The 26,903-nt window shown below is 42.5% G+C and overlaps 1 protein-coding gene across 1 annotated transcript; it reads right to left on the bottom strand.

Moving 5' to 3' along the window:
• Window positions 1–1,903: 1,903 nt before the first annotated feature.
• On the bottom strand, window positions 1,904–20,269 carry Gemin2 (gem nuclear organelle associated protein 2). Its single transcript, XM_042677947.1, has 10 exons — window positions 20,077–20,269; window positions 19,688–19,772; window positions 16,956–17,045; window positions 16,661–16,720; window positions 14,076–14,189; window positions 10,175–10,219; window positions 8,260–8,328; window positions 7,631–7,741; window positions 6,939–6,997; window positions 1,904–2,340 (listed from the first exon to the last, which is right to left on the bottom strand). Exons 1-10 carry the CDS (start codon window positions 20,259–20,261, stop codon window positions 2,301–2,303), a joined length of 858 nt encoding a protein of 285 aa, XP_042533881.1. The 5' UTR covers window positions 20,262–20,269; the 3' UTR covers window positions 1,904–2,300.
• Between the last annotated feature and the right edge of the window lie 6,634 nt (window positions 20,270–26,903).

The following is a 26,903-nucleotide window of genomic DNA, read 5'->3' as shown; positions in this document are numbered from 1 at the left end:
AGTGGCGCTGTGGCTCAACTGGTAGAGTGCTAGCCTTGAGGTGAAGAGCTGAGGGACAATGTCCAGGCCAAGAGTTCAGGCCCCATGACCGGACCCAAAAAAAAATGCAAAAATGGCATTTCATGGTAACAGAAATCCTTCAACTTGCCTATAGAGATGGAACTGGATTAAGGTAAAATATCAAAACAAAACCTTTTATCTATTGCACATGCAAAATAGCTTTTTTTTTTTGTGCTAGTGCCATGCATGGTTTCCAGGGCCTCATGTTCTTGCTCAGCTTTTTTGCTCATGGCTGGCACTCTACCACTTGAGCCATACTCCCAGTCTAGCATTTTGCTGGTTAACTAGAGAAAGTCTTAAGGAATTTTCTGCCATAAGCCCTTGGTATCTGGTGAAATTATCTTATTTTTAGTGTTAAACTAGTTCTCAGAAAACGTTTCTTCTCTGTGAATAGCATGCATAAATTTGTTTGGCCACTATAGAAGAAACTTAAAAACAATTGATGATTTGCCTTTATTATATAAGTCCACAATACTGATACAGTCAAAAAAAAATGTGACACTATTATAGCTAGTTGTGGTGCAGGCTGGTAATTAAACTCTTTTTTTTTTTTTTTTGTCGGTTGTAGGGCTTGAACTCTGGGCCTGGGCGCTGTCCCTCAGCTCTTCAGCTCAAGGCGAGCGCTCTACCACTTGAACTACAGCGCCACTTCCGGTTTTCTGGTGGTTTATTGGAGATAGGAGTCTCACGGTCTCTCCTGCCTGGGCTGGCTTTGAACCGCGATCCTCAGATCTCAGCCTCCTGAGTAGCTAGGATTACAGGCGTGAGCCACCAGCGCCCGGCCCGGGTAATTAAACTCTTTATGGTAGAGACTGTTAGCTGCCAACCCAACACCTTATGACTTTTTTTTTTCCTTATACCTTTTTTAATGGAACCTACTTCTGTTAATGCTGGCAATGTGATTGGGTATGATAGTACACACCTATTACTCAGGATCCTGAGGCAGGAGGATTAAGAGTTTGAGGCTAGCCTGGGCTAGTAGGTACCAGGATGCCCAGACTGAAGCAGTAGTCTTGCTACCATGAGGGAAGAGCTAAAAGAAGGACAGAGACCTGGATATCATCAAGGCCTTGAACCAGTGTTAACAGCCAGTTGTTGGGTTTTTTTTGGGTCTATCATAAGGCCTGAACTCTGGGCCTGGGCGCTGCCCCTCAGCTCTTCAACTTAAGGCTAGTGCTCTACCACTTGAGCCACAGCGCCACTTCCGGCTTTTTTTCTTTTTGCTTATGTGGTGCTGAGGAATCGAGCCCAGGGCCTCAGGCATGCAAGGCAAGCGCTCTACCACTGAGCCACCTTCCCAGCCCCGGCCAGTTCTTCAGACTTGCTATTCTATAAAAAAAAAGTACACTCCTACTTTGAGTAACCAATATTACCTGTACCTTTTGTTATTAAAGGAAAAAGTATAAATAAATTGTAAGTGAGTATTTTATAAACAGATTGACAGAAAAGTTAAACACTTGACCTATCAGAGTATTACTGAAACTGATTTGCTTGCAAGATTAAAAAAAAAAAGCACTTATAAAAGTATTGCCAGGCACCAGTGGCTCACGCCTGTAATTCTAGCTACTTAGGAGGCTGAGATCTAAGGATGCTGTTCAAAGCCAGTCTGGGTAGGAAAGACCATGAGACTCTTTATCTCCAATAAGCCACCAGAAAATTGGAAGTGGCGCTGTGGCTTAAGTGGCAGAGTGCTTGTCTTGAGCTGAAGAGCTCAGGGACAGCGTATAGGCCCAGAGTTCAAGCCTCACAATGGACAAAAACACACAACAAAACAAATAAACAAGTGTTAAATTTAAGAGACTATTTGATTAGTTTTTAAATAAATTTGCATTTAGACTCTTAATTATAATATTCACGACAATCATTGTGGTTTATTTTGTTCAAAAGTCAAAATATGAATAACCCAAACACATTTTCTTTAAAAAGTTTAAACAATGAAGCAGCACCAAGGACCTCTATAAAACTTCATTGTAAAGTTCCTGTGCAGGCTGCTTTGAGGATAAATGATACTTTCAAATGCATGTGACTGCGGAAAGCAATACAAACAGTTCACTGACTACCAGGTGGAATTTTCCACATATTTCAGCCAATCTACATCCTGGACATGCACTTGAGGTACATGGTAAAGGCCCTTCAGAGTGTTGAAGAAGTGATGTAATCTGTACTCGAGTTCCCAATACTTCCTCAAATTTAGGCTGTCTTCAGCAGAGTTACCTTCGGTCACTGAGAGATCAGCAATATCAAGATGGCTCATCAGCTAAATCACGCTGGTCAAAATACCTAGTGAAAAGAAAATTCAATGTATGTACAAATATATTATAGCACTGCTTGTATCAGCCAAAGAACACAAATGAAATATCTTTTCAATAAGGGGACTAATTGAATAACTGACAGCGTATCTATATAATGGGAGGTGGTTATTCCTAAAAAATGGGTGAGGAGCTGGGCATGGTGACAACATTTGTAATCCCAGTTACTTAGGAGGCAGGGACCAACAGTGAACCCAGTGTCAGAAATAGTTGGACACTGCTAGACACTGGTGGCTCATGCTTGCAATCCTAACTACTCAAGAGGCTGAGATTTGAGATTGAGGTCCGAATCCAGCCTGGACAGAAATGTCCGTGAGTCTCTTATCTCCAATAAACTACCCAAAAAGTTGGAAGTGGGGGCTGGGAAGGTGGCTCAGTGGTAGAGTGCTTGCCTTGAATGAATGCATGACATGAGGTTCTATTCCTCAGCACCATGTAAGCAGAAAAAGCCGGAAGTGGCTCTGTGGCTCAAGTGGTAGAGCACTAGCCTTGAGCTGAATTGCTGAGGGACAGCGCCCAGGCATAGAGTTCAGGCCCTACAACTGGGCGGGGAGGGGGGCAGGTGGAGTGGAGGGGCAGACAGGGAGTTGGAAGTGGAGCTGTGGCTCAAATAGTAGAGTGCTAGCATTGAGCAAAAACAGCTCACGGTCAGCATCCAGGCCCCAGGACGTACATACATACATAACCATATAGAGGACACATGGTTTTATTTTTGTTTTTGGCATGGGCCTGTCTGCCCATTGTCCCTGAGCTTCTTCTAGATTAAGGCTAGCACTATACCACTGAGCCACAGCTCCACTTCCAGGTTTTTCTGAGTGGTTTATTGGAGGTAAGAGTCTTACAATTTTCCTGCCTGGGGCTTTCTTGGAATTATGATCCTCTGATTTCAGCCTCCAGAATAGCTAGGATTATAGGCATGAGTCACTAGTGCTAGGCTTTATTTTTTTTTTGTTGTTGGTCATGGCGCTTGAACTCCGGGCCTGGGTGCTGCCCCTCAGCTCTTAGCTCAAGGCCAGAGCTCTACTACTTGAACCACAGGCCACTTCTGTTTTTCTTAGTGGTTTATTAGAGATAAGAGTCTCACGAACTCAGCTCTCAGCCTCCTGATTAGCTAGGATTACAGGCTTGAGCCTAGCTCTGTCCTTAGTTTTAAGGTTTTATCACTGATGTATTGTTTAACTTTTTGCAGTCTTAGTAACCCAAGTTCAGCTGAAAATATAAAATTAGAAATTCTAGAAATAGAAATTTTAAAATTTCAAAATTTAAATTTTAAAAAATTTAAAAATTTTCAGGATGGTTAGAGGATATGAAACATGGGCTAGGCACCAGATGATATTATAGAATTACTAAACAGGTTTGCTATAGGTAAACAACAGCAACATCTGGGAATTGTTTAAAATGTATTAAACAAATGATAGGGAGAAATAAATACGCTCTGTTGAATTCAATAACAGTTGAATAATGGTTAACAACTCTTGGGTGATGGGTGGATTTAGGGTTTTAATTTTATCACATTTGTATGTGTCTGAAAATCTCCATAATAAGAAGCTTGAAAGATAATTAGCAGTTATTCCCTTAAAAGTACCCATATAAACAAGAAAACAGAAGAGTTGAAGCAATATCTGATACTTACATTTAAGCTAATATTACAAAAAGATAAGACATTTCTTCAAATCTGCTACAATCTTCTATTAAGTCTTACTTATTTAGGTTTATTTGCAATTAAACCTAACCCCTGCTAGCCTCCAATTGCAACCCTCTTGCCTGCCACTATAGATCCTTTTAAGTGAAGCCTATAGCTTCAGAATCTTGGATTCTATTTTTATGATTAAAAAAAAAAATCTGGTGGGCTGGGAATATGGCTGACTGGAAACAAAAATCTGGTACTGGGGTTTTTACTCAGGACCTTATACTTGCTAAGCAGGTGTCTAGTTTTTGTTTTGTTTTGTAATCACTGAAGCAAGTCTGCTAGTTCCTTTGATCTAACTTCTTTACCTCCCTCTTGTGTCAGTGCTAAGGCTTGAACTTAGGGCATGGGAGCTGTCTCTAAGCTTTTGTGTTCAAGGCTAGGATGCTATCATTTGAGCTACAGCTCTACTTCCAGCTTTTTTGGTAGTTAATTGGAGATCAGAGTTTCAGAGACTTTCCTGTCTGGGGTAGCCTAGAACTGCAACCTCAGATCTTAACCTCTTGAGTAGCTAGGATTAGGTGTGAGCCACTGGTGCCTGGCTTTTATCTAACATTTTTTTTCTTCTGCCGGTCATGGGGCCTGTATTCTGTGCATGGGCGCTGTCCCTCAACTCTTCAGTTCAAGGCTAGCACTCTACTACTGGAGCCACAGCGCCACTTCCGGCTTTTTCTGCTTATGTGGTGCTGAGGAATCGAACACAGGGCCTCATGCATGCGAGGCAAGCACTCTACCACTGAGCCACCTTCCCAGCCCTTATCTAACTTTTTGAGGGGGAAAAATCATAAGCAATACACTTGAACATTTATGCTTTTATAATCATATAATATGGTAAAATTTCAGTCATTACCCAAAAGCTAGTTTAAATCTCTGGCTTTATTTACTATTTACCATTTCTTTCTTTTTGTTTTTGTCAGTCATGGCCTTGAACTCTGGGCATGGGCACTGTCCCTCAGCTCTTCAGCTCAAGGATAGCGCTCTACCACTTGAGCCACAGCACCACTTCTGGTTTTCTGACAGTTAATTAGAGATCAGATCTCACGGACTTTCTTGCCTGGGCTGGATTTGAACTGTGATCCTCAGATCTCAGTCTCCTGAGTAGCTAGGATTACAGGCATGAGCCACTGGCACCCAGCTATGGTACCATTTCTAAATCTACATCTTCATCTTGAAAAATATAGCCTGATGTATTGCAAAAATAGTTGTAAAAACTGGGAGTGAAGGAAGGAGGTGATATTGTCCAAAAAGAAATGTACTATTTTCCTTGGCTTTTGCAATTGAGAGTGTGGCTCAAGTGGTAGAGCTTTGAATTCAATCAGAACAAACAAAACAGCATAGTTGTGAGATAAGCTATCTGGTTGCCAGCTGTACCATTTGCTAGCTCTGGGATGGTAGAAACGTAGGAAAGCTGTTTCCCTCTCTGTCTAGTTTTCCTTATCTGTAAACTGATGTTGTACCTTCCATGTAGGGAATAAATAAGTTCATATTATAATGCAAAAGAATGCTTGGCACTAAGTGCCTAGTAAATGTAAACTATTATTAACAACATAATTATTGTTGATTAAGAAAAGAGTTGGGGCTAAAAAAAAAAAAAAAAAAAAAAAGAAAATAGTTGGGGCTGGGAAGGTGGCTCAGTGGTAGAGCACTTGCCTTGAATGCCTGAGGCCCTGGGTTCGATTCCTCAGCACCACATAAGCAAAAAGAAAAAAAGCCGGAAGTGGTGCTGTGGCTCAGGTGGTAGAGCACTAGTCTTGAGCTGAAGAGCTGAGGGATAGTGCCCAGGCCCAGAGTTCAGGCCCCACGACCGGACCAAAAAAAACAACAACAACAAAAAAAAGAAAATAGTTGTTCAAGCTGGGCACCAGTGGCTCATGCCTGTAATCCTAGCTACTCAGGATGCTGGTATCAGGATCATGGTTCAAAGCCAGCCTGGGCAGGAACAACCATGAGACACTTATGTTCAATAAACCACCAGAAAACTGAAAGTGGTGCTGTGGCCAAGTGGTACAGCCCTAGCCTTGAGCTGAAGAGCTGAGGGATAGTGCCCAAGCCATGACAAAAAAAAAAAAAAAAAAAAAATATATATATATATATATATATATATATGTTCAGCGGGCGCTGGTGGCTCACAGCTGTAATCCTAGCTACTAAGGAGGTTAAGATCTGAGGATGATGGTTTGAAGTCAGTCCAGGCAGGAAAGTTCATGAGACTTTTATCTCCAGTTAATCACCAGGAAACTGGAAGTGGCACTATAGAGTGCTTGTCTTGAGTAGAAAAAGCTCAGGGACAGCCTGGGGATGTGGCTTAGTGGTAGAGTGCTTGCCGAGCACTCTAGCACTCAATACCACATAAACAGATAAAGCCAGATGTGGTACTGTGGGTCAAGTGGTAGAGTGCTTGCCTTGAGCACAGAGAGGCTCAAGGACAGTGTCCAGGCCCTGAGTTCAAGCCCCAGGACTGGGGAAAAAAAAAAACAAAAAACAAAACAACCAAAAAAAGAGCATGAACTCATCAATTGAAGGGAACCAAAGATTAATTAAAACATACAAATGCGCCCTGGCGCTGGTGGCTCACGCCTGTAATCCTAGCTACTCAGGAGGCTGAGATCTGAGGATTGCGGTTCAAAGCCAGCCCGGGCAGGAGAGACCGTGAGACTCCTATCTCCAATAAACCACCAGGAAACTGGAAGTGGCGCTGTAGCTCAAGTGGTGGAGCACTCGTCTTGAGCTGAAGAGCTGAAGGACAGTGCCCAGGCCCAGAGTTCAAGCCCCCACGGCGGACCAAAAAAAAAAAAAAAAAAAAAGACCATACAAATGCAACAAAATTAAACATGTTCTACCCTCGTTAATAAATAAGAAGTTCAAATTTACTTAAACTATACCTGCTAACCAAGCAGATTAATAAGTTCAAAGCAGGAACTCTTTCATCATCTTTGCTGTCCTGGAAAAAAACAAAAAAAAAAGGGCTGTTTTTACAATAAGTTTCCATTTATTTCTATTGAAAATATGAAACATTAATTTATGACAATCATGATGTGGCAAAAAGAACCCTCCAAGGAAGAGGAGAAAAATCTCAGAGTTAAAGACCACAAAAGAAGCGTTTAAGATTATGTCTGAGATTAGCTTTGCCCAGGGTAAGGGGGTGTTAGAAAGTGAGCCTGGTACTTCCCCGCTAGCTGCGCTTGCACTCACTCCTGCCATGTGGTGACTGAACAGATGGAGCCTGTGACCTTGAGCTTTCAGCCTCCAAAACTGAAGTACCTCTTTTCAGGCTGGGAAAGAAGCTAATGAGAGAAAGCTTGCCTAGCATGGGAGTCAATCCCCTGAATGGAAAACACAAAATGGGCTAAAATAGGAATGGAAATCAAAAGGGAAGAATGAAAGGTAAAGACCATTGTCATTTTAGATCTCATTTGCCCACCTTTAGATTTCCTTTATCTGAGGAAAACATCTTAATTGGACTTACTATAATTTGGCATCTTTCTGTTTTTGTGGCCTCTAATTCCAACTAAGACATATTGCACCATACAGATTGGCAGATGCTTTTAATTTGCAACAGTGAGGAGTAACTTACCACTAAAAGCCTCACTTCAGAGCACCTTCTTGCCAGCTGCCGAATGAGTGAGTGAGCCTCAGGTAACAAGGGCTTTTCAAGGCAAGCCAACAAAGCATAAAACCACCGCCCCTACAGAAAAATTTAAAAAGTAAGTAGACAGCTTTTTTTTTTGTTGGTCATGGGGCCTGAACTCTGGGGCTGGGCGCTGTCCCTCAGCTATTCAGCTCAAGGTGAGTGCTCTAACACTTGAGCCACAGCGCCACTTCTGGCCTTTTCTGCTTATATGGTACTGAAGAATCAAACCCAGGGCCTTGTGCATGCAAGGCAAGCACTCTACCAATGAGCCATCTTCCCAGCCCTCAGCAGACAGCTCTTGAACCATAAATTTCATTTATTATCTACAGGCCCGAGATTATGCTCGCCAATGTGCTACGAGTAAGTTCCTAAGACATTTAACTGTGGTATGATATGTACAACAAAGGATCACCTGGAGAACCAAGTGATGTCTCTTCTGTCCTGTCACAACAGGTACAGGGCATTGTAGACTTCAAAATATTCTGACTATCAAATGGGTCATTACTGAGATTCTTACTGTAGTTGTATACATAATTTTGCCTGCCTTAAGAGAACAAAAGATGCAATACTACCAATTCTGGAGTGAAGTCTCTTTCTCCAAACCAATTGCTCAGATATTCCAACACACTAGTTACTGTTGCCTAAAAAATAAAAAAAATTAAAAAGATGGGATGCAGAAGAATTGTATTAGTAAAAAACACTGAAAAGTGTTCCAGAAAGTTAGCAATTCTGATGTTTAAATTTTTTAGAACTTCAAAGAAAACTATGGCCCTACTTAGAAACTTCATTAGATAATTATCTAGTTGGAAGAGGCTTTTAAGAGAAATAATTTTTCCTTTTTGCTTATGTGGTGCTGAGGAATCAAACCCAGGGCTTCAGGCATGCAAGGCAAGTGTTCTACCACTGAGCCGCCTTCCCAGCCCCGAGAAATAATCTTTTACGCTTAAGTATCAAGGCTTTGATTTAAACCCTAGAACTTAGTTTGTAACAACCAATTTAGTGTTTAACTACTGAGAAACTTCAGACTGTTTTTTTTTTTTTTTGTCGGTCATGGGGCTTGAACTCTGGGCCTGGGCGCTGTCCCTCAGCTCTTCAGCTCAAGGCGAGCGCTCTACCACTTGAGCTACAGCGCCACTTCCAGTTTTCTGGTGGTTTATTGGAGATAGGAGTCTCACGGTCTCTCCTGCCCGGGCTGGCTTTGAACCGCGATCCTCAGATCTCAGCCTCCTGAGTAGCTAGGATTACAGGTGTGAGCCACCAGCGCCCGGCATACTGTTTTAATTTTAGGTAGCTGTATAAAAGTGTTTCAATTCCAGAAGTCAGGTTATTAATATAGTAAATCTCAGTGTCACCCAGCAAGTTCATACTCTTAAAAAAACAAGTCTTGGCTGGGTATGGTGGCTCACAGCTATAATCCTAGCTACTCAGGAGGCTGAGATCTGAGGATTGTGGTTCAAAGCCAGCCTGGGCAAGAATGTCCATGAGACTCTTATCTCCAATTAACCACCAGAAAACCGGAAGTGGAGCTGTAGGTCAAGTGGTAGAGCACTCCCCTTGAGCTGAAGAACTCAGGGACAGTGCCCAGGTCCAGAGTTCAAGCCCCACCACTGACAAAAAAAAAAAAAGTAAAATAAAAATAATTCTGCAATCCTACTCTGGAGGCTGAGATCTGAGGATTGAGGTTTGATGCCAATCTGGGCAGAAAAGTCTATGAGACCCTTATCATCTCCAAGTAACTACCAAAACTCCCAAGTTGAGCTATGGCTCCAGTGGTAGCCTTGAGCAAAAAAGCTAAGTGTGTAAGGTCCTGAATTCAAGCCCAGTAGTACTGTGTGCATGAGCGTGTGCACACACACACACACACACACAAATGCCAATCTGGAAGTAATATTTACTGTAAGCCTCAGAATCTCAGACTTAAAACTGAAATATACACACATCACTAATTTAGCATCCTATCAGGAACAAGAACTTTGAATCAAATCAACCTGCCATTTTTTTCTCAGTGCTGTCACTTATTTTCTGAAAAGCCACATGCAAGTAATTCAGCCTTGGATTTTATTTCCTCATCTATCAAAAAAAAAAACAACAAAAACATTATAAGGGGCTGGGAATGTGGCTTAGTGGTAAAGTGCTTGCCTTGCATGCATGAAGCTCTGGGTTCAATTCCTCAGTACCTTATATACAGAAAAAGCCAGAAGTGGCACTGTGGCTGAAGTGGTAGAGCACTAGCATTGAGCAAAAGAAACTCACTGGCAAAAAAACCAAAAACCAAAAACCATTATTGGTAAGTCCCTATAAGAGATATAGTAAGGATTAAATATAAGGTAAGTCCCTACAAGAGATATAGTAAGGATTACATATAAACCCCAAGGAGCTTAGAACAACTTCTTGCATACCACATACTAAATACACAAAATATACTCAAATACTTCCATAATATTGTAAACAAAAGAATGTAGATACTATTATTTTACTATAATTTACCTGATTCATTCTGCTTACAATACTAAGCAAGGGAGGAAAACCAATCTGAAAGAAAGAAGACTGAAAATTATTAATTGGAATTACAAGGAAGATTTTATTTTTTCTTCCAAAATAGTACATTCCTTTCCATACTCCTTGTTTGGGAAAAAGAACAGATAAAAGATGACTTCTGGGGCTGATAATGTGATTCAGTGTTTGCCTAATATGCCTGATATACTAGATTCAATCATTAGTACTGCATCAAACAAAAGTCCTTCATGTCCATTCTAAGTCATGAACTAAGTCTTGCTAACTTTTTTCCCGTCTGTCCTCAAACTGCGATCCTTCTCTACCTCCAAAGAAGCTTAGATAGGGCTGGGATGTAGCTCAGTGGCAAAGCACTTGCCTAGCAAGTGCAACGTCCTGGGTTCGATCCCCAGTACCAAAAAAGAAAAAGACAAAGAAGCTTAGATAGAAATCACGAGACAACATATTTTACTTGCATAGTTTACTGTGATAACAAACCAAACAATATTAACTCTTTAGTAAGTTTAAATGTTTATTTGTTGTTGGTCATGGGGCTTGAATTTAGGGTCTGGGTGCTGTCCCTGAGGTTTTCAGCTCAAGGCTGGTGCTCTACCACTTGAGCCACAGCTCTACTTCTCGTTTTCTGGTAGTTAATTGGAGATAAGACTCTCAGATTGGGATGGGAAGGTGGCTTAGCAGTAGAGTGCTTGCCTAGCATGCATGAGGCCCTGGGTTCAATTTCTCAATACCACATACACAGAAAAAGCTGGACGTGGCACTGTGGCTCAAGTGGTAGAGTGCTAGCCTTGAACCCAGAGAGGCTCAGGGACAGTGCCCAGGCCCTGACAGTTCAAGCCCCAGGATTGGCAAAAAAAAAAAAAAAAAAGACTTTTCAGACTTTCCTGCCCAGGTTGGTTTTGAACTGTGATCCTCAGCAATCAGTCTCCTGAGTAGCTAGATTTACAGGCATGAGCCATCAATGTCTGGCTTAAAATTTTTTTTTCCTGTCAGTTGTGGGGCTAAAACTCTGGGCTTGGGTGTTATCCCTGTGCTCTTCAGCTTAAGGCGAGCGCCATACCACTTGGGCCACAGCGCCACTTCCGGTTTTCTAGTGGTTAACTGGAGATAGAATCTCATGGACTTTTCTGGTGGGTGTGGCTTTGAACCATGATCCTCAGATCTCAGCCTCCTGAGTAGCTAGGAGTACAGGCATGAGCCACCAGGGCCCAGCTGGCTTAAATTTTGTAAAGTGCAGCAGTGGATAGTATCTAAAAGAAGAACACATTGTATAAGAAAGTGTCAGAAAAGCTTAAATGTCTACTTATACTTCTACATCACGTGTTTGAATACTTGTTTCCTCAGTTTTTGTCAACATAGTGTATCTGAAAAATGGTAAGTCATCACCAGAGCAAGTTATGGTTCTGTTATGAGCCAGGTGGGGCATCTTCCACTGTAAATAATCTGTACTTCATTACTGTGGGATGTCTATGTGTATCCCATTTTTTGTTTTTCAAATGGAGTATTCTTGGTCTTTTTTGTAGATTTTAAAAGCCCTTTATATTTTGTGACTAAATAAATTTTACCATAAAAAATGCCAGAAGGGCTGGGAAGGTGGCTCAGTGGTACAGTGCTTGCCTCCTATGCATGAAGCTCTGGGTTTGATTCCTTAGCACCACATAAACAGAAAAACTGGTAGGTGCGTTGTAGCCACTAGCCTTAGCTGAAGCCCTTAGCTGAAGCCCTAGCCTTGAGCTGAAGAGCTGAGGGACAACGCCCAGGTCCATAGTTCAAGCCCCACGGAACACACACACACACACAGACACAGACACACACAGACACAGACACACAGACACACACACACAGCTTAAAGTGGTATAGTGCTAGCCTAGAGCAAAAAAAATCTCAAGGACAGTGACCAGGTTGGTGAGTTCAAGCCCCAGGATTGACCACGGAACACACATAGACACAGACACATACAGACACACACACACAGACACACAGACACAGACACACAGACACAGACACAGACACACAGACACAGACACACAGACACAGACACACAGACACAGACACACACACACACACACACACACACACACACACACACACACACACACACACACACACACACACACACAGAGCTTAAAGTGGTATAGTGCTAGCCTAGAGCAAAAAAATCTCAAGGACAGTGACCAGGCTGGTGAGTTCAAGCCCCAGGATTGACCAAGAAACACCAAAAACCTCTGAACTGAATCCTATACAACTTGTAAAATTACTATAGAGCCAAAACATAAGAGAGATGAAGATAATGACAATTCACCTTGTGAAGAATGTGTTTGTGACTTGAGCTAAGTATCACATCCCACAAAACTGAAATTTATGTAATCACTTAAAGTCAGTAAAAAAAATAATAAAAAAAGATATGAAGGGGCTGGGTAGGTGGCTCAGTGGTAGAGCACTTGCCTTGCATGCCTGAGGCCCTGGGTTTGATTCCTCAGCACCACATAAGCAAAAAGAAAAAAGCCGGAAGTGGCGCTGTGGCTCAAGTGGTAGAGCACTAGCCTTGAGCTGAAGAGCTGAGGGACAGCGCCCAGACCCAGAGTTCAGGCCCCATGACCGGACCCAAACAAAACAAAACAAAAAAGATATGAAGCCAAACTCTACAGTAAATTATTTTAGAAAGTGGGCTGCTTCTTTCTAAGTTAACAAGCCAATAAAGCTTGGCAACCATTTTCTGTAAAAGTCAGACAATAACTATTTCAGGCTTTCTGTCACAATCTCAGTTACATGTCACATTTTGCTTGTTTCCTTTTTTCTGCTTTTTTTACAACACTGGAAAGTCTGACCTCCCAAATTCTTCAGTTTTCTGTCCTTCACGGCAAGGGTAAGGGGAAAGGGAGCTAAACAGTAAACAGCCCTCAATTTGCATAAATCCAAGTCTACCCTTCGGCTTCTGCAAGATATAGGGTAGAATCTGAGTTCCTGTTATGCCCAGATTGATTGACCTTTCCTGGAAAGCTCAGCATTCCCACAGTGTATTTGGGAGGAGGCATTCCAACTCCCAATCCTTTCAGGGTCTCACAGCTTGGATTTTTGGGCACCAGTGACTTATAATCCTAGCTACTCAGGAGACAGATGTGAGGTTTGAAGCCAGCCAGGCAGGAAAGTCTCATCTCCAATGTCACTCTTACCTCCAATTAACCATTAAAATGCTACCAGTAGAGCTGAGGCTCCACTGGTAGAGCACTGGCCTTGAGCAAAAAAAGTTTAGGGTCAGTACTCAGGCCCAGCACTAAAGTCCCAGAACAGGTACTCTTCCCCCATCCACTCAACTTTTTTTTAGTCAGGCCTGGGCACTATCCCTGAAGTTTTCTCCTCAAGGCTAGTTTGAGTCACAGCTCCACTTCTGGTTTTCTGGTAGATAATTAGATAAGAGTTTCATAGACTTTCCTGCCCTGGTGGGCTTCAAACCACGATCCTCAGATCTCAGCCTCCTAAGTAGCTAGGATGACAGGTAGAACCCACCAGTGCTTGGCCAAACAATTGTTCTTAACTCATGAGATATACAAAAAAAATAGGTTGTGGGGCTGGGAAGTTGGCTCAGTGGTAGAGTGCTTGCCTTGCATGCATAGGGCCCTGGGTTCGATTCCTCAGCACAACATAAGCAGAAAAAAGTCAGAAGTGGCACTGTGGCTCAAGTGATAGGGCGCTAGTCTTGAGCTGAAGAGCTGAGGGTCAGTGCCCAGGCCCAGAGTTCAGCCCCCACAACGAACAACAACAACAAAAATAGTTTGTGGTTCAAATTTGGTCCAATTTGTAGTTTGCTGACACCTTAACACTACTGGCACACCAGAATGAGAACATTCTTTGTGTTGCGTATGCACTTATTACGTACTTGTACATAATCGATTCCAGGATTTTCATTTGTAGCTGGCCCAATAGCCCCTTCAGCACATAACCTTTCACCCAGACAAAATTTTTTCCAGCCTTCTTCATCTTCGGATTTTGGCTGAAAGGGAAAAAAATTTACTTATTTTACAATATTATATTGCATTTATATAGTACATTACATATATATATATATATATATATATATATATATATATATATACATACATACATGTGTACTTATTTTTATACTGAACAGCATAGAAAGAAATGAGCACCCTTACATTCCCACACCTCAACACAAAGATATGATGCCAGTCATAGGCACACCTATATGCCCTCTGGACTCCTATGTGGAAGCCCTCACCTTTGTACTGTGACTGCACTGGGAAACAGGGCCATTAAGAAAGTGATTAAATTTATGTGAGCTCTAAACCTCTTTTTTTTTTGCCAATCCTGAGGACTGAATTTAGGAACTCAGGACCTTGGCACTATCCATGAGCTTTTTTTGCTCAAGGCTAGGGTTCTACTTTACTACCTGAGCCACAGCTCCAATTCTGACTATTTTGGTGACTATTGGAGCTAAAAGTTTCATGGACTTTCAAACAGCCCAAGTTGGCTCCAAACTGCAATCCTCAGATCTCAGCCTTTTGAGTAGCTAGGATTACAGACATGAGCAGCCAGTACCTGACTCTAAATCACTTAAAGTGGTGTCTTTATTAGGGGAAATTTGGACACAACAGAAGATCAATAGTTTTCATTAGGAAAGATAAGAAAGCAAAATGGTTCTGTTGGGAAGGTGGATACCAGAGAGAGTAGAATGTAAATGAAGAAGATGAACATGGTGGAAGTAGTTGTTTTCACGTATAAAACTAGAATAAAACTTGTTGAGTTATTTTCAAAGCCAGGGAGGTAGGTAAGGGAAAATGATGCAGAGTTGATTTTGAATGGGATATGTTGTATATATACATGTGTGGAAATGCCATAATTACCTCCAAATACATCTAATGTATGCAAATAGAACAATAGCTTTTATTAGATGCTCAGAAATAATATGATTCCTTAAAAAGTTAAAAATAATTTCCTAGCTGTTCTTTTCATTTGGAAATGCTAATGTACCTTCTGAAGAGCTTACAATGATAACTAAGTTGTTAAGATGAGATTCAAGCTGGGTGCTGGTGGTTTAGGCCTGTAATCCCAGCTACTCAGGAGGCTGAGTTCTAAGGATCAAGGCTCAAAGCCAGCCTGGGCAGAAAAGGCCACGAGGAGACTCTTATTTCCAATTAACTATGAGAAAACCAGAAGTGGTGCTAGCTAGACTTGAGCAGAAGAACTCAGTAACAGCACCTAGGCCCCAAGTTCAAGCCCCATGACTGATCAAATAAACCAAACAAAGATGAGATCCAATATATATGACATGTGTCATATCATGTTATTGTGAAGCAGATAACATTGAATATATCAAGATTCACTACTGGGAGCCACTTGCTCGTGGTGTAATGTCTGCAATCCTAGTTAATCAGGAAGCCAAGAGCTGAGGATTACGGTTCAGAGCCACTGGGTACAGCAAAGTCCACGAGACTCTTAACCTCTAATGAACTGGCTAAATAAAAGCCCAAAGTGGAGATGTGGCTCAAGTGTTAAGAGTATCAGCATTGAGCAAAAAAGTTTAGGGATAATGCCCAGACCTAGAATTCAAGACCTTGAACAACACAAAAAACAACAAACCCCTCTATCAAAACAACAAAAGAGTTTACCGTAGGGCATATTATTTCATCAGGAAAGTCTAATAAGGTTGTATACCATCTTTTAAATATTGGTAACATATTTCATAAAAAAAATAACAGTATAGGAGAATCCTGAATAACCTATACAGGCCAAAGAATCACTTATTTGCCAAACTAAATAAAAAAAAAAAATTCTCCAGAGTATTTACTTGGGTACAGTAGAGCACTGCAATGAGAATATGTGCCACAGTAAAATATAGTGTATTCAAAGAGGCTGAGACTAGTAAAAGTTTGTTTTAATTTAATTTATTGATTTTTTTTTTTGGTTGTGTATGTATATATGTGCTGGTCACGGTGCTCAAACTCAAGGCTTAGGTACTGCCCCTGAGCTTTTTTGCTCAAGGCTAGCACTCTACCACTTGAGCCATAGCATTTCCAGTTTCTTGGTTGTTGTTTGAAGACAAGAGTCTCAAGGAGTTTCTTGCCTGGGCTAGCTTGGAACTGCCATCCCAGATATCAGCCTCCTGAGAAGCTAGGATTATAGGTGTGAACCACTGGTACCTGGCTTTTGGGAGTTGTAAAGACAAAATTTAGGAATATTATATCAGATATTTTGGGTAACATTTGGCCTCATGAATAATTTACCCTTCTTGTTTAGTAGACCATTTTGATTTCTTTCACAATTCTCCCAAGGTATGGGGAATTAAAATAGCCAAAATAGTAACAATCCATCCTACCGACTCTGTTGTTCAATCTACTGTTATAACAGAATTGGTCTGATTAAAGTGAAAATAATATGACTGAATAGATGAATAAAGTTCATGCAGGTATACATCATCCAATGTACATAGAGAAACTTACATACCATAGTTACATTACTATCCAACTGCTGTGCTTTCCAGTGGCTTCTATGCTTGTTCACACTCTAAAAGAAGAAAATTTACACAGTGGTCTTTAGAGGATGCATATCTAAAGAAAAGCCAGTTCCTATGCAAATTCCAGCCACCCTAAAACTTAGAAAATATTTTACTACACGCTATAATATTCCTAATAATTATAACAATAACTTGGCAAGTTGATTCACAAATACTCTGTATACTTGAGGAACATACATTTTCATCATTGTCTAAGAACAGAAACTGAAGAAATACAGCACTTACCTGTCGAACACTTGAAAACTGTGCCACTTGTTGCTGTTGCCATTGAAGTGTTGGGGAATAACCTTCAGGGGCAGGCTGGCATCCTGAAAGCTGGAAAGCAGCTCACAGAACCAATGTTAATGTTAGAACTGAAATCGCATGCATATGCAGAACATAAAACTAGATGAAGGGCAAATAATAAATGATAAAGTAAAACATGACATCTACATTAAAAAATGGTACTTTTACAACTGCACAAAAAGAAGGAAGGCCAGGTATTGATGGCTCATGCCTGTAATCCCAGCTACTCAGGAGGCTAAATTCTGAGGAATGCAGTTTGATGCTAGCCAGAGCAAGAGGTGGCTCAAGGGTAGAATGTCAGCTTTGAGTGAAAAAGCCAGGTGAGTGCAAGATTCTGAGTTCAAGCTCTGGTATTGGTACCAAAAACCCCAGGCATTTCACCTTACTATTTATGTAGAAATCGAAATGATACTAACTCTGAAAATATAATCTAGACTTATTTTCCTATAATTGTAAAACAGAACAAGAAGAAAGCTATACCCAATTTGGGGATGGGCAAAATATACCCAGACAACCTAAAGATATATGACTTGAAAAGGTCTATTTCATTTTGCTTTTGGAGGGGGGCAGTTGTAGGGGTGGAACTCAGGGCTCATACATGCTAGTCAAGTGCTTTACTGAGCTTCATCCAAGTTCTACTTTTGTTTTTCTAAAACAGCACATGGTTCACAATAAGGTATTGCCTTATAATAAAACTTTGTGAGGTCACTTTGTGAACATCATGCATATAAGTTATCATGTTCTTTTTTTTTTTTTTTTGCCAGTCCTGGGGCCTGAACTCTAGGTCTGGGTGCTATCCCTCAGCTCATCAGCTCTTCAGCTCAAGGCTAGTGCTCTACCACCTGAGCCACAGGGCCACTTCCAGCCTTTTCTGTTTATGTGGTGCTCAGGAATCGAACTCATGGCCTCATGTATACAAGGCAAGCACTCTACCACTGAGCCACCTTCCCAGCCCCTAAATTATCATGTTCTATCAATTAAAAATTTCTGAAGCTGGGCCACTGGTGGCTCACACCTATAATCCTAGCTACTTAGGAGGCTGAGATCTGAGAATCATGGTTCAAAGTCAGCTTGGGCAGGAAAGTCAGTGAGATTCTTCTTTCTAATCAAGTACCAAGAAACTGGAAGTGGAGATATGATTCAAGTGGTAGAGCCCTAATGTTAAGAGGGAAAAAAAAAAAAAAGCTCAGGGATGGCACCCAGGCCTCAAGTTCAAGCTCTAGGACTGGCACATAAAAATAAAACAAAGTTAGGCATGGTGGCTCCTGTCTGTAATCCTAACTACTCAGGAAGATGACAACTGATGATTATGGTTTGAGCCAGCCTGAGTAGTAAAGTCCATGAGACTCATCTCCAATAAATTACCCTCCAAAATCTGGAAGTGGAGCTGCAGCTCAAGTTTTAGAGCACTAGCCTTGAGCAAAAATGAGCTCAAGGACAGCACTCAGGCCCTGAGTTCAAGGCCGAGGACTGGCATAAAAATAAATTAAAAAAACAAGATAGACCCAAACTGAAGTTACATAAAACGGTGTCTGAATTATTATTTTTGTGTGTGTGGGTTGTGGGGCTTGAACTCTGGGCCTGGGCGCTGTCCCTCAGCTCTTCAGTTCAATGGGAGTGCTCTACCACTTGGTGGTTAATTGTAGATTAGAGTCTTGTGGACTTTCCTGCCTGGGCTGACTATGAACAGTGATCCTCAGATCTCAACCTTCTGAGTAGCTAGGATTATGAGCCACCAGTGCTCGGCTGAATTAAAATTTTGATTAAAATCAGTAAAGGAATTACTTAAAACATAAAAAGGAATTTACAAAAAAAATTAATTGGGCTGGGAATATGGCTTAGTGGTAGAGCTCTTGCCTAGCATACATGGAGCCCTGGGTTCAAGTCCTCAGTATCACATAAACAGAAAAAGCCAGACATATTGCTGTGGCTCAAGTGGTAGAGTGTGAGCTTTGAGCAAAAGAAACTCAGGGACAGTGCCCAGACCCCGGATTCAAGCCCCAGGACTGGCTGTATCCTCAACCTCACCCCCCCCCCCCAAAAAAAAAAAGAAAAAAAATAATGCCACTTTTCTTTGACCTCAGGTTAAATAGAACTTTTTAGAGAAATATTCTGTGACTACCTTATTTATTAGTGTTATTTACTGATTATTCTGTGTTTATCTTCTCCATGGAATTATTTGCTTTCCGTGTTCTTCAGGACGGTATTAACTCTACAACTATAGGGCTCTTTTCTGTCTTATCTCTTATGCCTGGAAGGACCTCCTCGCATAATAAAAAGCGTGCTCCATAAATGAATGAAAATGTTCCCAGTGTGCAAGGAGCTAAGAAAGGTATTAAGGCATTGGCTTGCCATTCTTAAAAAATTATACCGGTTCCAGTTCGGAACGTGAGAACGTCACTGAACAATCACCAGCCCAATAGTATTTATCAAGGCAGAATAAGAAAGAGACGCCTTTATTTTTATAAGGACTTCTTTGGGATTTTTGGATCATGTTCCCAAATTAAGATGTACAAGTCTCCACAAACTCCAGTTACTGAAGATCACTTTGGAAACAAATGTCCGTCCGAAGAAACAGTAAAAATGTCTAGACCCTACCTATACCATATGGATACCGTTGGATCCTTTAAAGGGTGGGATCCAGATTATCATCAGGCGGAGATAAAACTCACAGAAATGTTCACACTTGGCTTCCTTTTCAACTTCTTAGGGTCAATCTGAGCTACCACAACATCTGGACACTGAGCAGCTTCGATCCTGCAAACAAAGCGACAAACGGACGACATCACGATCGTGCTTTGCTCGTCCAGACTTCCAACTCTGGAAAACCAAACACAGGCCTGCCATCATCTGGATGAGAAAGAAGCGCGCGCGAGCACGCACCTGCACACCTGCAGTCAGAACCGCCCGCGCTCCTCCAGGCAATCTCGCAGCCGCCCCCCCCCCCTCCGGACAGGCCTCGCGAGACTCAGGGACGGGAACACGCGCGGGTCTTTAACGCACGCTCCGAGCTCGCTCAACCCTGTGGGCGGGGCCACCCGCACAGCACCAAATCACTCACTGGACCCGCCTCAAGTATTCCTGAGGCGTCCTGGGAGGTACCGAGGGATCAAAACCTTCCGTCAAGTCGCAGGGCTCCACCGGCAACAGCCGGGGCATCAACTCTTCCACTGCAGACTCCGTGGGGACCCACGCCATGGTCTTCAGTCCGGCGGCGGGTCCCGAACAGCCCCGACCACAGCGCATGCGCGTGGGTTCTGGCAGTGGCGCAGGCGCACAAGTGGACACTTTTTTGGCGCTGGGCAGAGCTTTGGTTAAGAGGGCGTGACTGCGCATGCGCAAACCTGCCCACTTCCGATTTTCCTGCTTATGTGGTGCCGAGGAATCGAACCCAGGTGCTCTTGCGTGCAAGGCAAGCGCTCTACCCCTGAGCTACTGTGGTCTTGTGCCTTCTGTTCTCTCTTCTAAAATTAAGTGTTTTTTTGTCGGTCGCGGGGCTGGGCTTGGGCGCTGTCCTTGAGCTCTTTTGCGCTAGGCTAGAGCCCTAGCGCTTTGAGCCACTTCGGTTTTCTGGTGGTTAATTGCAGAAGAGTCTCACCGACTTTCCTGCCCGGACTGGCTTCGAACCGTGATCCTCAGATCTCAACCTGAATAGTTTCCATTACTGGCGCGAACTACCGGAGATAATCAGAAGTAATTTTAGGAACTACTTTGTTGTTGTTGTTGTGGGGCTTGAACTCACGGACCTGGGCACTCTCCCTGAGTTCTACCACCCTAGCCCTCAATCACTTTGAGCCAAAGCGAATCTGGTGGTTAATTGGAGATAAGAGATGGACTTTCCTTTCCTGTCGGGTCAGCCTACTGAGTAGCTTGGATTACAGGAGTGAGCCACCAACCACCGCCCACTTGCATTTTCTGCAGGCAGGGATTGGGAAGGATTAGTTGTGGGGGAAAAAAAGGCAATCTTTAGGAATGTTCTTATTAAAGGCTGGCTATTGAAAATGGGGAAGATAGAGGTGGGTGTTATGGTTTAAATGCATCTCACAATTTCTGTGTTGGAAATTTGATCCCCAAACCAATGTTAGTGATATTTGGAAGTGGAGCCCTTCGGATGTAATTAGGATTAGGAGATTATGAGGACCAGGTCCTTAATGATGACATTAATGGCTTAGAAGAGGGAGAGAGTCAATCCTAAGCTAACATCATTTTTCCAACTTTTTTTTTCTTTTTCTTTTTGTACTGGTGAGGTTTGAACTCAAGACCTCACACTTGAACCACATCCTAGTCCTTTGTTATTTTTTAGGGATTTTTTTTTTCTTAGAGTGACCTGGAACTACAATCTTACTTCTTCCTTACCTGTGTGTGCTTCACACCTTACTCAGACGTGTGTGTGTGTGTGTGTGTGTGTGCGTGCGTGTGTGCACGCGTGCCAGTCCTGGGGCTTGAACTCAGGGCCTGGGCACTGTGCCAGAGCTGCTTTTGCTCAAGGCTAGCACTCTGCCACTTGAGCCACAGTGCCACTTCTTATTTTTCTGTTTAAGTGGTACTGAAGAATCGAACCCAGGGCTTCATGCATGCTAGGCAAGCACTCTACTACTGGCCACATTCCTTGCCCCCTTACTCAGATTTTTTGTTGAGATAGTATCTCACCAACTTTTTGCTATGGGGTCTCTAACCCTGATCTTCCCTGTCCCTGTCTCTGCCTCTGTAGTTGGGATTAAAGGTGTCAGCCACTGTCTCTGTCTCATTGCTTTCACTTGTCATGTGATTCTCTGCACTATTACTATGCAGAAAGAAGGTCCTCATCAGATTCCCAACAGGTGCTAGTGCTATAGTGTTGGACTTCCCAGCCTTTAAGACTATGAGCCAAATAAGCTTCTGTGCTTTATAAATTACATAGTCTGGCCAGGTGCTGGTGGCTCATGCCTGTAATCCTAGCTACTCAGGAGGCTGAGATCTGAGCTTTGCGGTTGAAAGCCAGCCTGGTCAGCAAAGTCCATGAGACTCTTATCTCTACTTAACCACCAGAAAACTGGAAATGATGCTGTGGTTCAAGTGGTCGAGCAATAGCCTTGAGCTGAAGAGCTGAAGGACAGTGCCCAGGCCTAGAGTTCAAGCCCCTATGACTAACAACAACAAAAATTACACAATCTGTATTATTCTGTTACAGCAGCAGAAAATAAATGAAGACAATGGGCTTATGAGAAGTAGGGCATCTTTTTTTTTTTTTTTTTGCCAGTCCTGGGGCTTTAACTGTCCCCTGAGCTTCATTTGGTCAAGGCTAGAACTCTCCTATTTGAGCCACAGTGCCACTTCCAGCTTTTTCTGTTTATGTGGTTGTGTGTGTGTGTGATTTCACCATTGAGTGCTTGCATATTCAGTTTCTCAGCAAATCAAGAAAGATTTAAGGACTTGATGCTGGAGGTAATAGGTCCTGTTGGAAAATTGGAAGGTCAGTATGGCTGGTGCACAGAGAATAGGTAGTGAATGGTGCTGAATGTAGAAATCTAGATATGTGTGGTTAATATTTATGACACACTCCTATTACGGTTTGGTTGCTCCTGTGGTTACATGATTGGCATCCAGGTGGTAACTCAATAGGAAGTAATCAGAACTCACTTACAGGATTTGGGCTTTGTTAAGCAAATTGGAGAAAGTGGAGCTTTGATGTTAGGAAACCGGGATAATTCTGAGGTGTGGAGCTTCTGGTTAACAAGCTATGGAGGAGTTTTATTTAATCCTGTCCTCAGACATTACAGATGCTTTACCTGACAGCTGCTCTCCTCCTTACCAGTGCACCAGTGTCCAACTTCGACTGGCAGTCAGTGACTTGCCCTGCACCATCCTTGTTGGCCAACAATGCTCATATGTATCACTGTGTTTTTAGCCTAGGTGTCTTCCTTTGGAGATATCCTTATCTGGAAACTGACCCTCTCTGACTACCAGTGCTTTTTCTCTCCTATTTCTCCCCTGTAGCTAGAATCTAGAGGCTCCTTCAATGTTGAGATAATCGCTGCACACTTTGGGTATGAGCAGTTTTCAGATCCTGTCTGAGAATGCTGTTCATTGCCTCTGAGATGGACATCCACAAAGAAGCGAGGTAGCTGACTTGATGTCAGAAAACCAAGGTAAGGTTTAGTTTATTCATGGGAATGGCAAGCAAAACTTACACTCCTCTTTTATTATAAAAATAGAAATCAGGGTCTTCTTTTAAAAGAAATTTCCCTCCTTTGTTTTGTAAGTTTTGAATTTTTTTTTTTTTGCCAGTCCTGGGGCTTGAACTCAGGGTCTGAGCACTGTCCCTGAACTTCTTTTGCTCAAGGCCAGCACTCTACCACTTGAACCACAGTGCCACTTCTGATTTTTCTGTTTTTTGTTTTTTGTCGGTTGTAGGGCTTGAACTCTGGGCTTGGGCGCTGTCCCTCAGCTCTTCAGCTCAAGGCGAGCGCTCTACCGCTTGAGCCACAGCGCCATTTCTGGTTTTCTAGTGGCTTATTGGAGATAAGAGTCTCATGGACTTTTTCTTGCCTGGGCTGGCTTTGAACTGTGATCCTCAGATCTCAGCCTCCTGAGTAGCTAGGATTACAGGCGTGAGCCACCAGCGCCTGGCTTTTCTGTTAATGTGTTATTGAGGAATCAAACCCAGGCTTCACGCATGTTAGGCAAGCACTCTACCACTAAGCTACATTCCCAGCCCCCACAGTAAATATTATGATATTCAAATCCATGATGAATTAAGAAGCCTATTTTTTTCTCTGTGTGTGTGTGTGTGTGTGTGTGTGTGTGTGTGTGTGTGTGTGTGTGTGTGTGTGTGTGTGTGTGTGTGTGTGTGTGTGTGTGTGTGTGTGTGTGCCAATCCTGGGGCTTATCTCAGTGCTGTCCCTGAGATTTTTGCTCAAGGCTAGTTGCTCTACAACTTGGGCCATTCCACGAATGGCTTTTGGTGGTTAATTGGACATGAGTCTCATGGACTTTCCTGCCTGGGCTGGCTTTGAATGGTGATCCTCAGATCTCAGCCTCCTGAGTAGCTAGGATTACAGATGTGAGCCACTGGGGCCCAGCAAGAAGCCTGTTTTAACTTTATGTTTCCTGACATTATTTGATGACAGAACCTTTCTCTTTCATTAATTACTTTTTTGCTGCTTGCATTAGGGTTTGATTTGAATTCAGGGCCTTCCCTCTTGGTTGCCTTTTTTGTTCACTGTTGGTTCTCTGCCATTTCAGTCATGTCATATTACCAATAATTTATACAAATTAGAGTAAAGGAATAATCAATGAATTTTTAAGTAAAAGACTTTATTAGACATTTTGATAAAAATCTTAGCCTCACTTTCCATTCCAAATTTTCCTGGTTTTGAAGATGTATACCCCAAATGTTCAGTGCTTTCTGGGTATAATTTCATATCATCTGTTTCAAATGAATGAGAAAATTCCTATCCTATAAGAAGTAACAGCAAATCTCAAATTCATAACTACTTGATCATGGCTTCATGTCATTTCTTTTTCTTCTTTCTCTTGCATCATTAGCTGGGACTGGTGGCTCATGCCTATAATCCTAGCTACTCAGGGGGCTGAGATCTGAGGATCACAGTTTAAGCCAGCCCAGGCAGGAAAATCTGTGAGACTCTTATCTCCATTTCACCACCAGAAAACCAGAAGTGGTGCTGTGAGCTGAAGATCTGAAGGGTAGCATTCGGGCCCAGAGTTCAAGCCCCATGACCGACAAAAAACAAAACAAAACCTTTTTCTTTTAGTCCTCTCTCTCCTTCTGTGCTTCCTTCCTTTCTCCTCCCCTTTCCTCCCCTCCCCTCCTCTTCCCTCTTCTTCCAGTGGGTCTCATTATGTAACCCAAGCTGGTCTGGATCTTGTGCTCCTTCTGCCTCTGCCTCCCTAGAGTTGCAATTACAAGTGTGCACCACCACACCTGCAGCTAGTCATCTATCTATCGATTTATCTTTCTATTTATCTATCTATGTCCTTTTTTTTTCCGTCAGACCTGGGACTTAAACTCAGGGTCTAGGCAATGTCCCAGAGCTTCTTTTGCTCAAGGCTAGCATTCTACAGCACAACTTCTGTTTTGTTTTTTTTTTTTTTAATGTAGTACTGAGGAATGGAACCCAGGACTTCATGCATGCTAGGCAACGACTCCATACTGAGCCATATTCCCAGCCCCATACATCTTTTTTTTAAATGCATTGTTTTATATACATTTTTATATACACCTAGGATTACAGGTGTGAGCCATTAGTGCCTGGCAGCATTTTTCTACTTAAGAATCATATCAGGGCTTAGTGGTAGAGTGTTTGTCTAGCATGTACAAAGCCCTGGGTTTGATTCCTCAATACCACATAAAATAGAAAAAGCCAGAAGTGGTGCTGTGGCTCAAGTGGTAGAGTGCTAGCCTTGAGCAAAAAAGCTCAGGGACACCATCTAGGCCTTTAGTTCAAGCCCCAGAACTAGCAAAAAAAAAAAAAAAAAAAAAAAAGAATCATATCTATTAAACTTATGCAGGGAAATCTCTTGAAGTGTGAATGAATTTTGTAATTTGTGTTATTAGAAGAGCACGATCTTGGAAATGGAAACAGGAGGTTTTTTCCTTGTTTTTGTTTTCTTTCTGTCTTGTTTGTTCATTTATCTATCTTTGGGAAGGTAAGGGGGCACAGAAATGAGGGACAATGGGTGAACAAATGCAGCAGTGGTACTCACTAAACAGTATGTTGAAAATGAACTATATAACTTTGAGGGTGGGAACAAGAGGGAAAAACTGGGAGACAGCGAGAGAAGGGGTGATGTTGTCCAAAAAGAAATGTACTCATTACTTGACGTATGTAACTGTAATCCCTTTTTATATCATCTTTATGATAAGAATAAAAATATAAGTGATTACATAAATTTCACAGTATTGTGGGATAGTGATACTTAGCTAAAGTCATGAACACGTTTTTTTTTTGTAGTTTTATTTTTTTTGGGGGGGTCCGGTCATGGGGCCTGAACTCTGGGCCTGGGCGCTGTCCCTCAGCTCTTCAGCTGAAGGCTAGTGCTCTACCACTGGAGCCACAGTGCCACTTCCGGCTTTCTTCTTTTTGCTTATGTGGTGCTGAGGAATCGAACCCAGGGCCTCAGGCATGCAAGGCAAGCGCTCTACCACTGAGCCACCTTCCCAGCCCCAACACGTTTTTTTTTTAAACATTCTTTTTTTTTTTTTTTTTTGGGTCCAGTCGTGGGGCCTGAACTCTGGGCCTGGGCGCTGTCCCTCAGCTCTTCAGCTCAAGGCTAGCGCTCTACCACTTGAGCCACAGTGCCACTTCCAGCTTTTTTTTTTTCTTATGAACATGTTTTAATCTTTTTTTTTTTTTGGGGGGGGGGGGGTCCGGTCGTGGGGCCTGAACTCTGGGCCTGGATGCTGTCCCTCAGCTCTTCAGCTCAAGGCTAGCGCTCTACCACTTGAGCCACAGCGCCACTTCCGGCTTTTTTCTTTTTGCTTATGTGGTGCTGAGGAATTGAACCCAGGGCCTCAAGCATGCAAGGCAAGCGCTCTACCACTGAGCCACCTTCCCAGCCCGACGTTTTAATCTTGACAAGGCAAATTGTCATTATCATGGTCTATAAAGCTTGTGAACTCTACAAACTTTGACAATACAACTGTTTCTTCCAAATCAGGTGATATGTACATTTCGTTCCTTTTGCTTAGTGTAAGCTGTTTCCTTTTTTTCTTTGTTCTTTTTCTTTTGCCAGTCATAGGGCCAAAACTCTGGGCTTGGGCGCTGTCCCTCAGCTCTTCAGTTCAAGGCTAGTGCTCTATGGCTGGAGTTACAGCACCACTTCCGGCTTTTTCTGCTTATGTGGTGCTGAGGAATCGAACCCAGGGCCTCATGCACGTGAGGCAAG

The sequence above is a fragment of the Dipodomys spectabilis genome, unplaced genomic scaffold (assembly GCF_019054845.1).
Source record: "Dipodomys spectabilis isolate Male_0828 unplaced genomic scaffold, ASM1905484v1 ptg000042l, whole genome shotgun sequence".
In the NCBI taxonomy this organism is placed as follows: Eukaryota; Metazoa; Chordata; class Mammalia; order Rodentia; family Heteromyidae; genus Dipodomys; species Dipodomys spectabilis.
The sequence above is the reverse complement of the archived record's forward strand: the minus strand, read 5'-3'. Positions and strand labels throughout refer to the sequence as shown.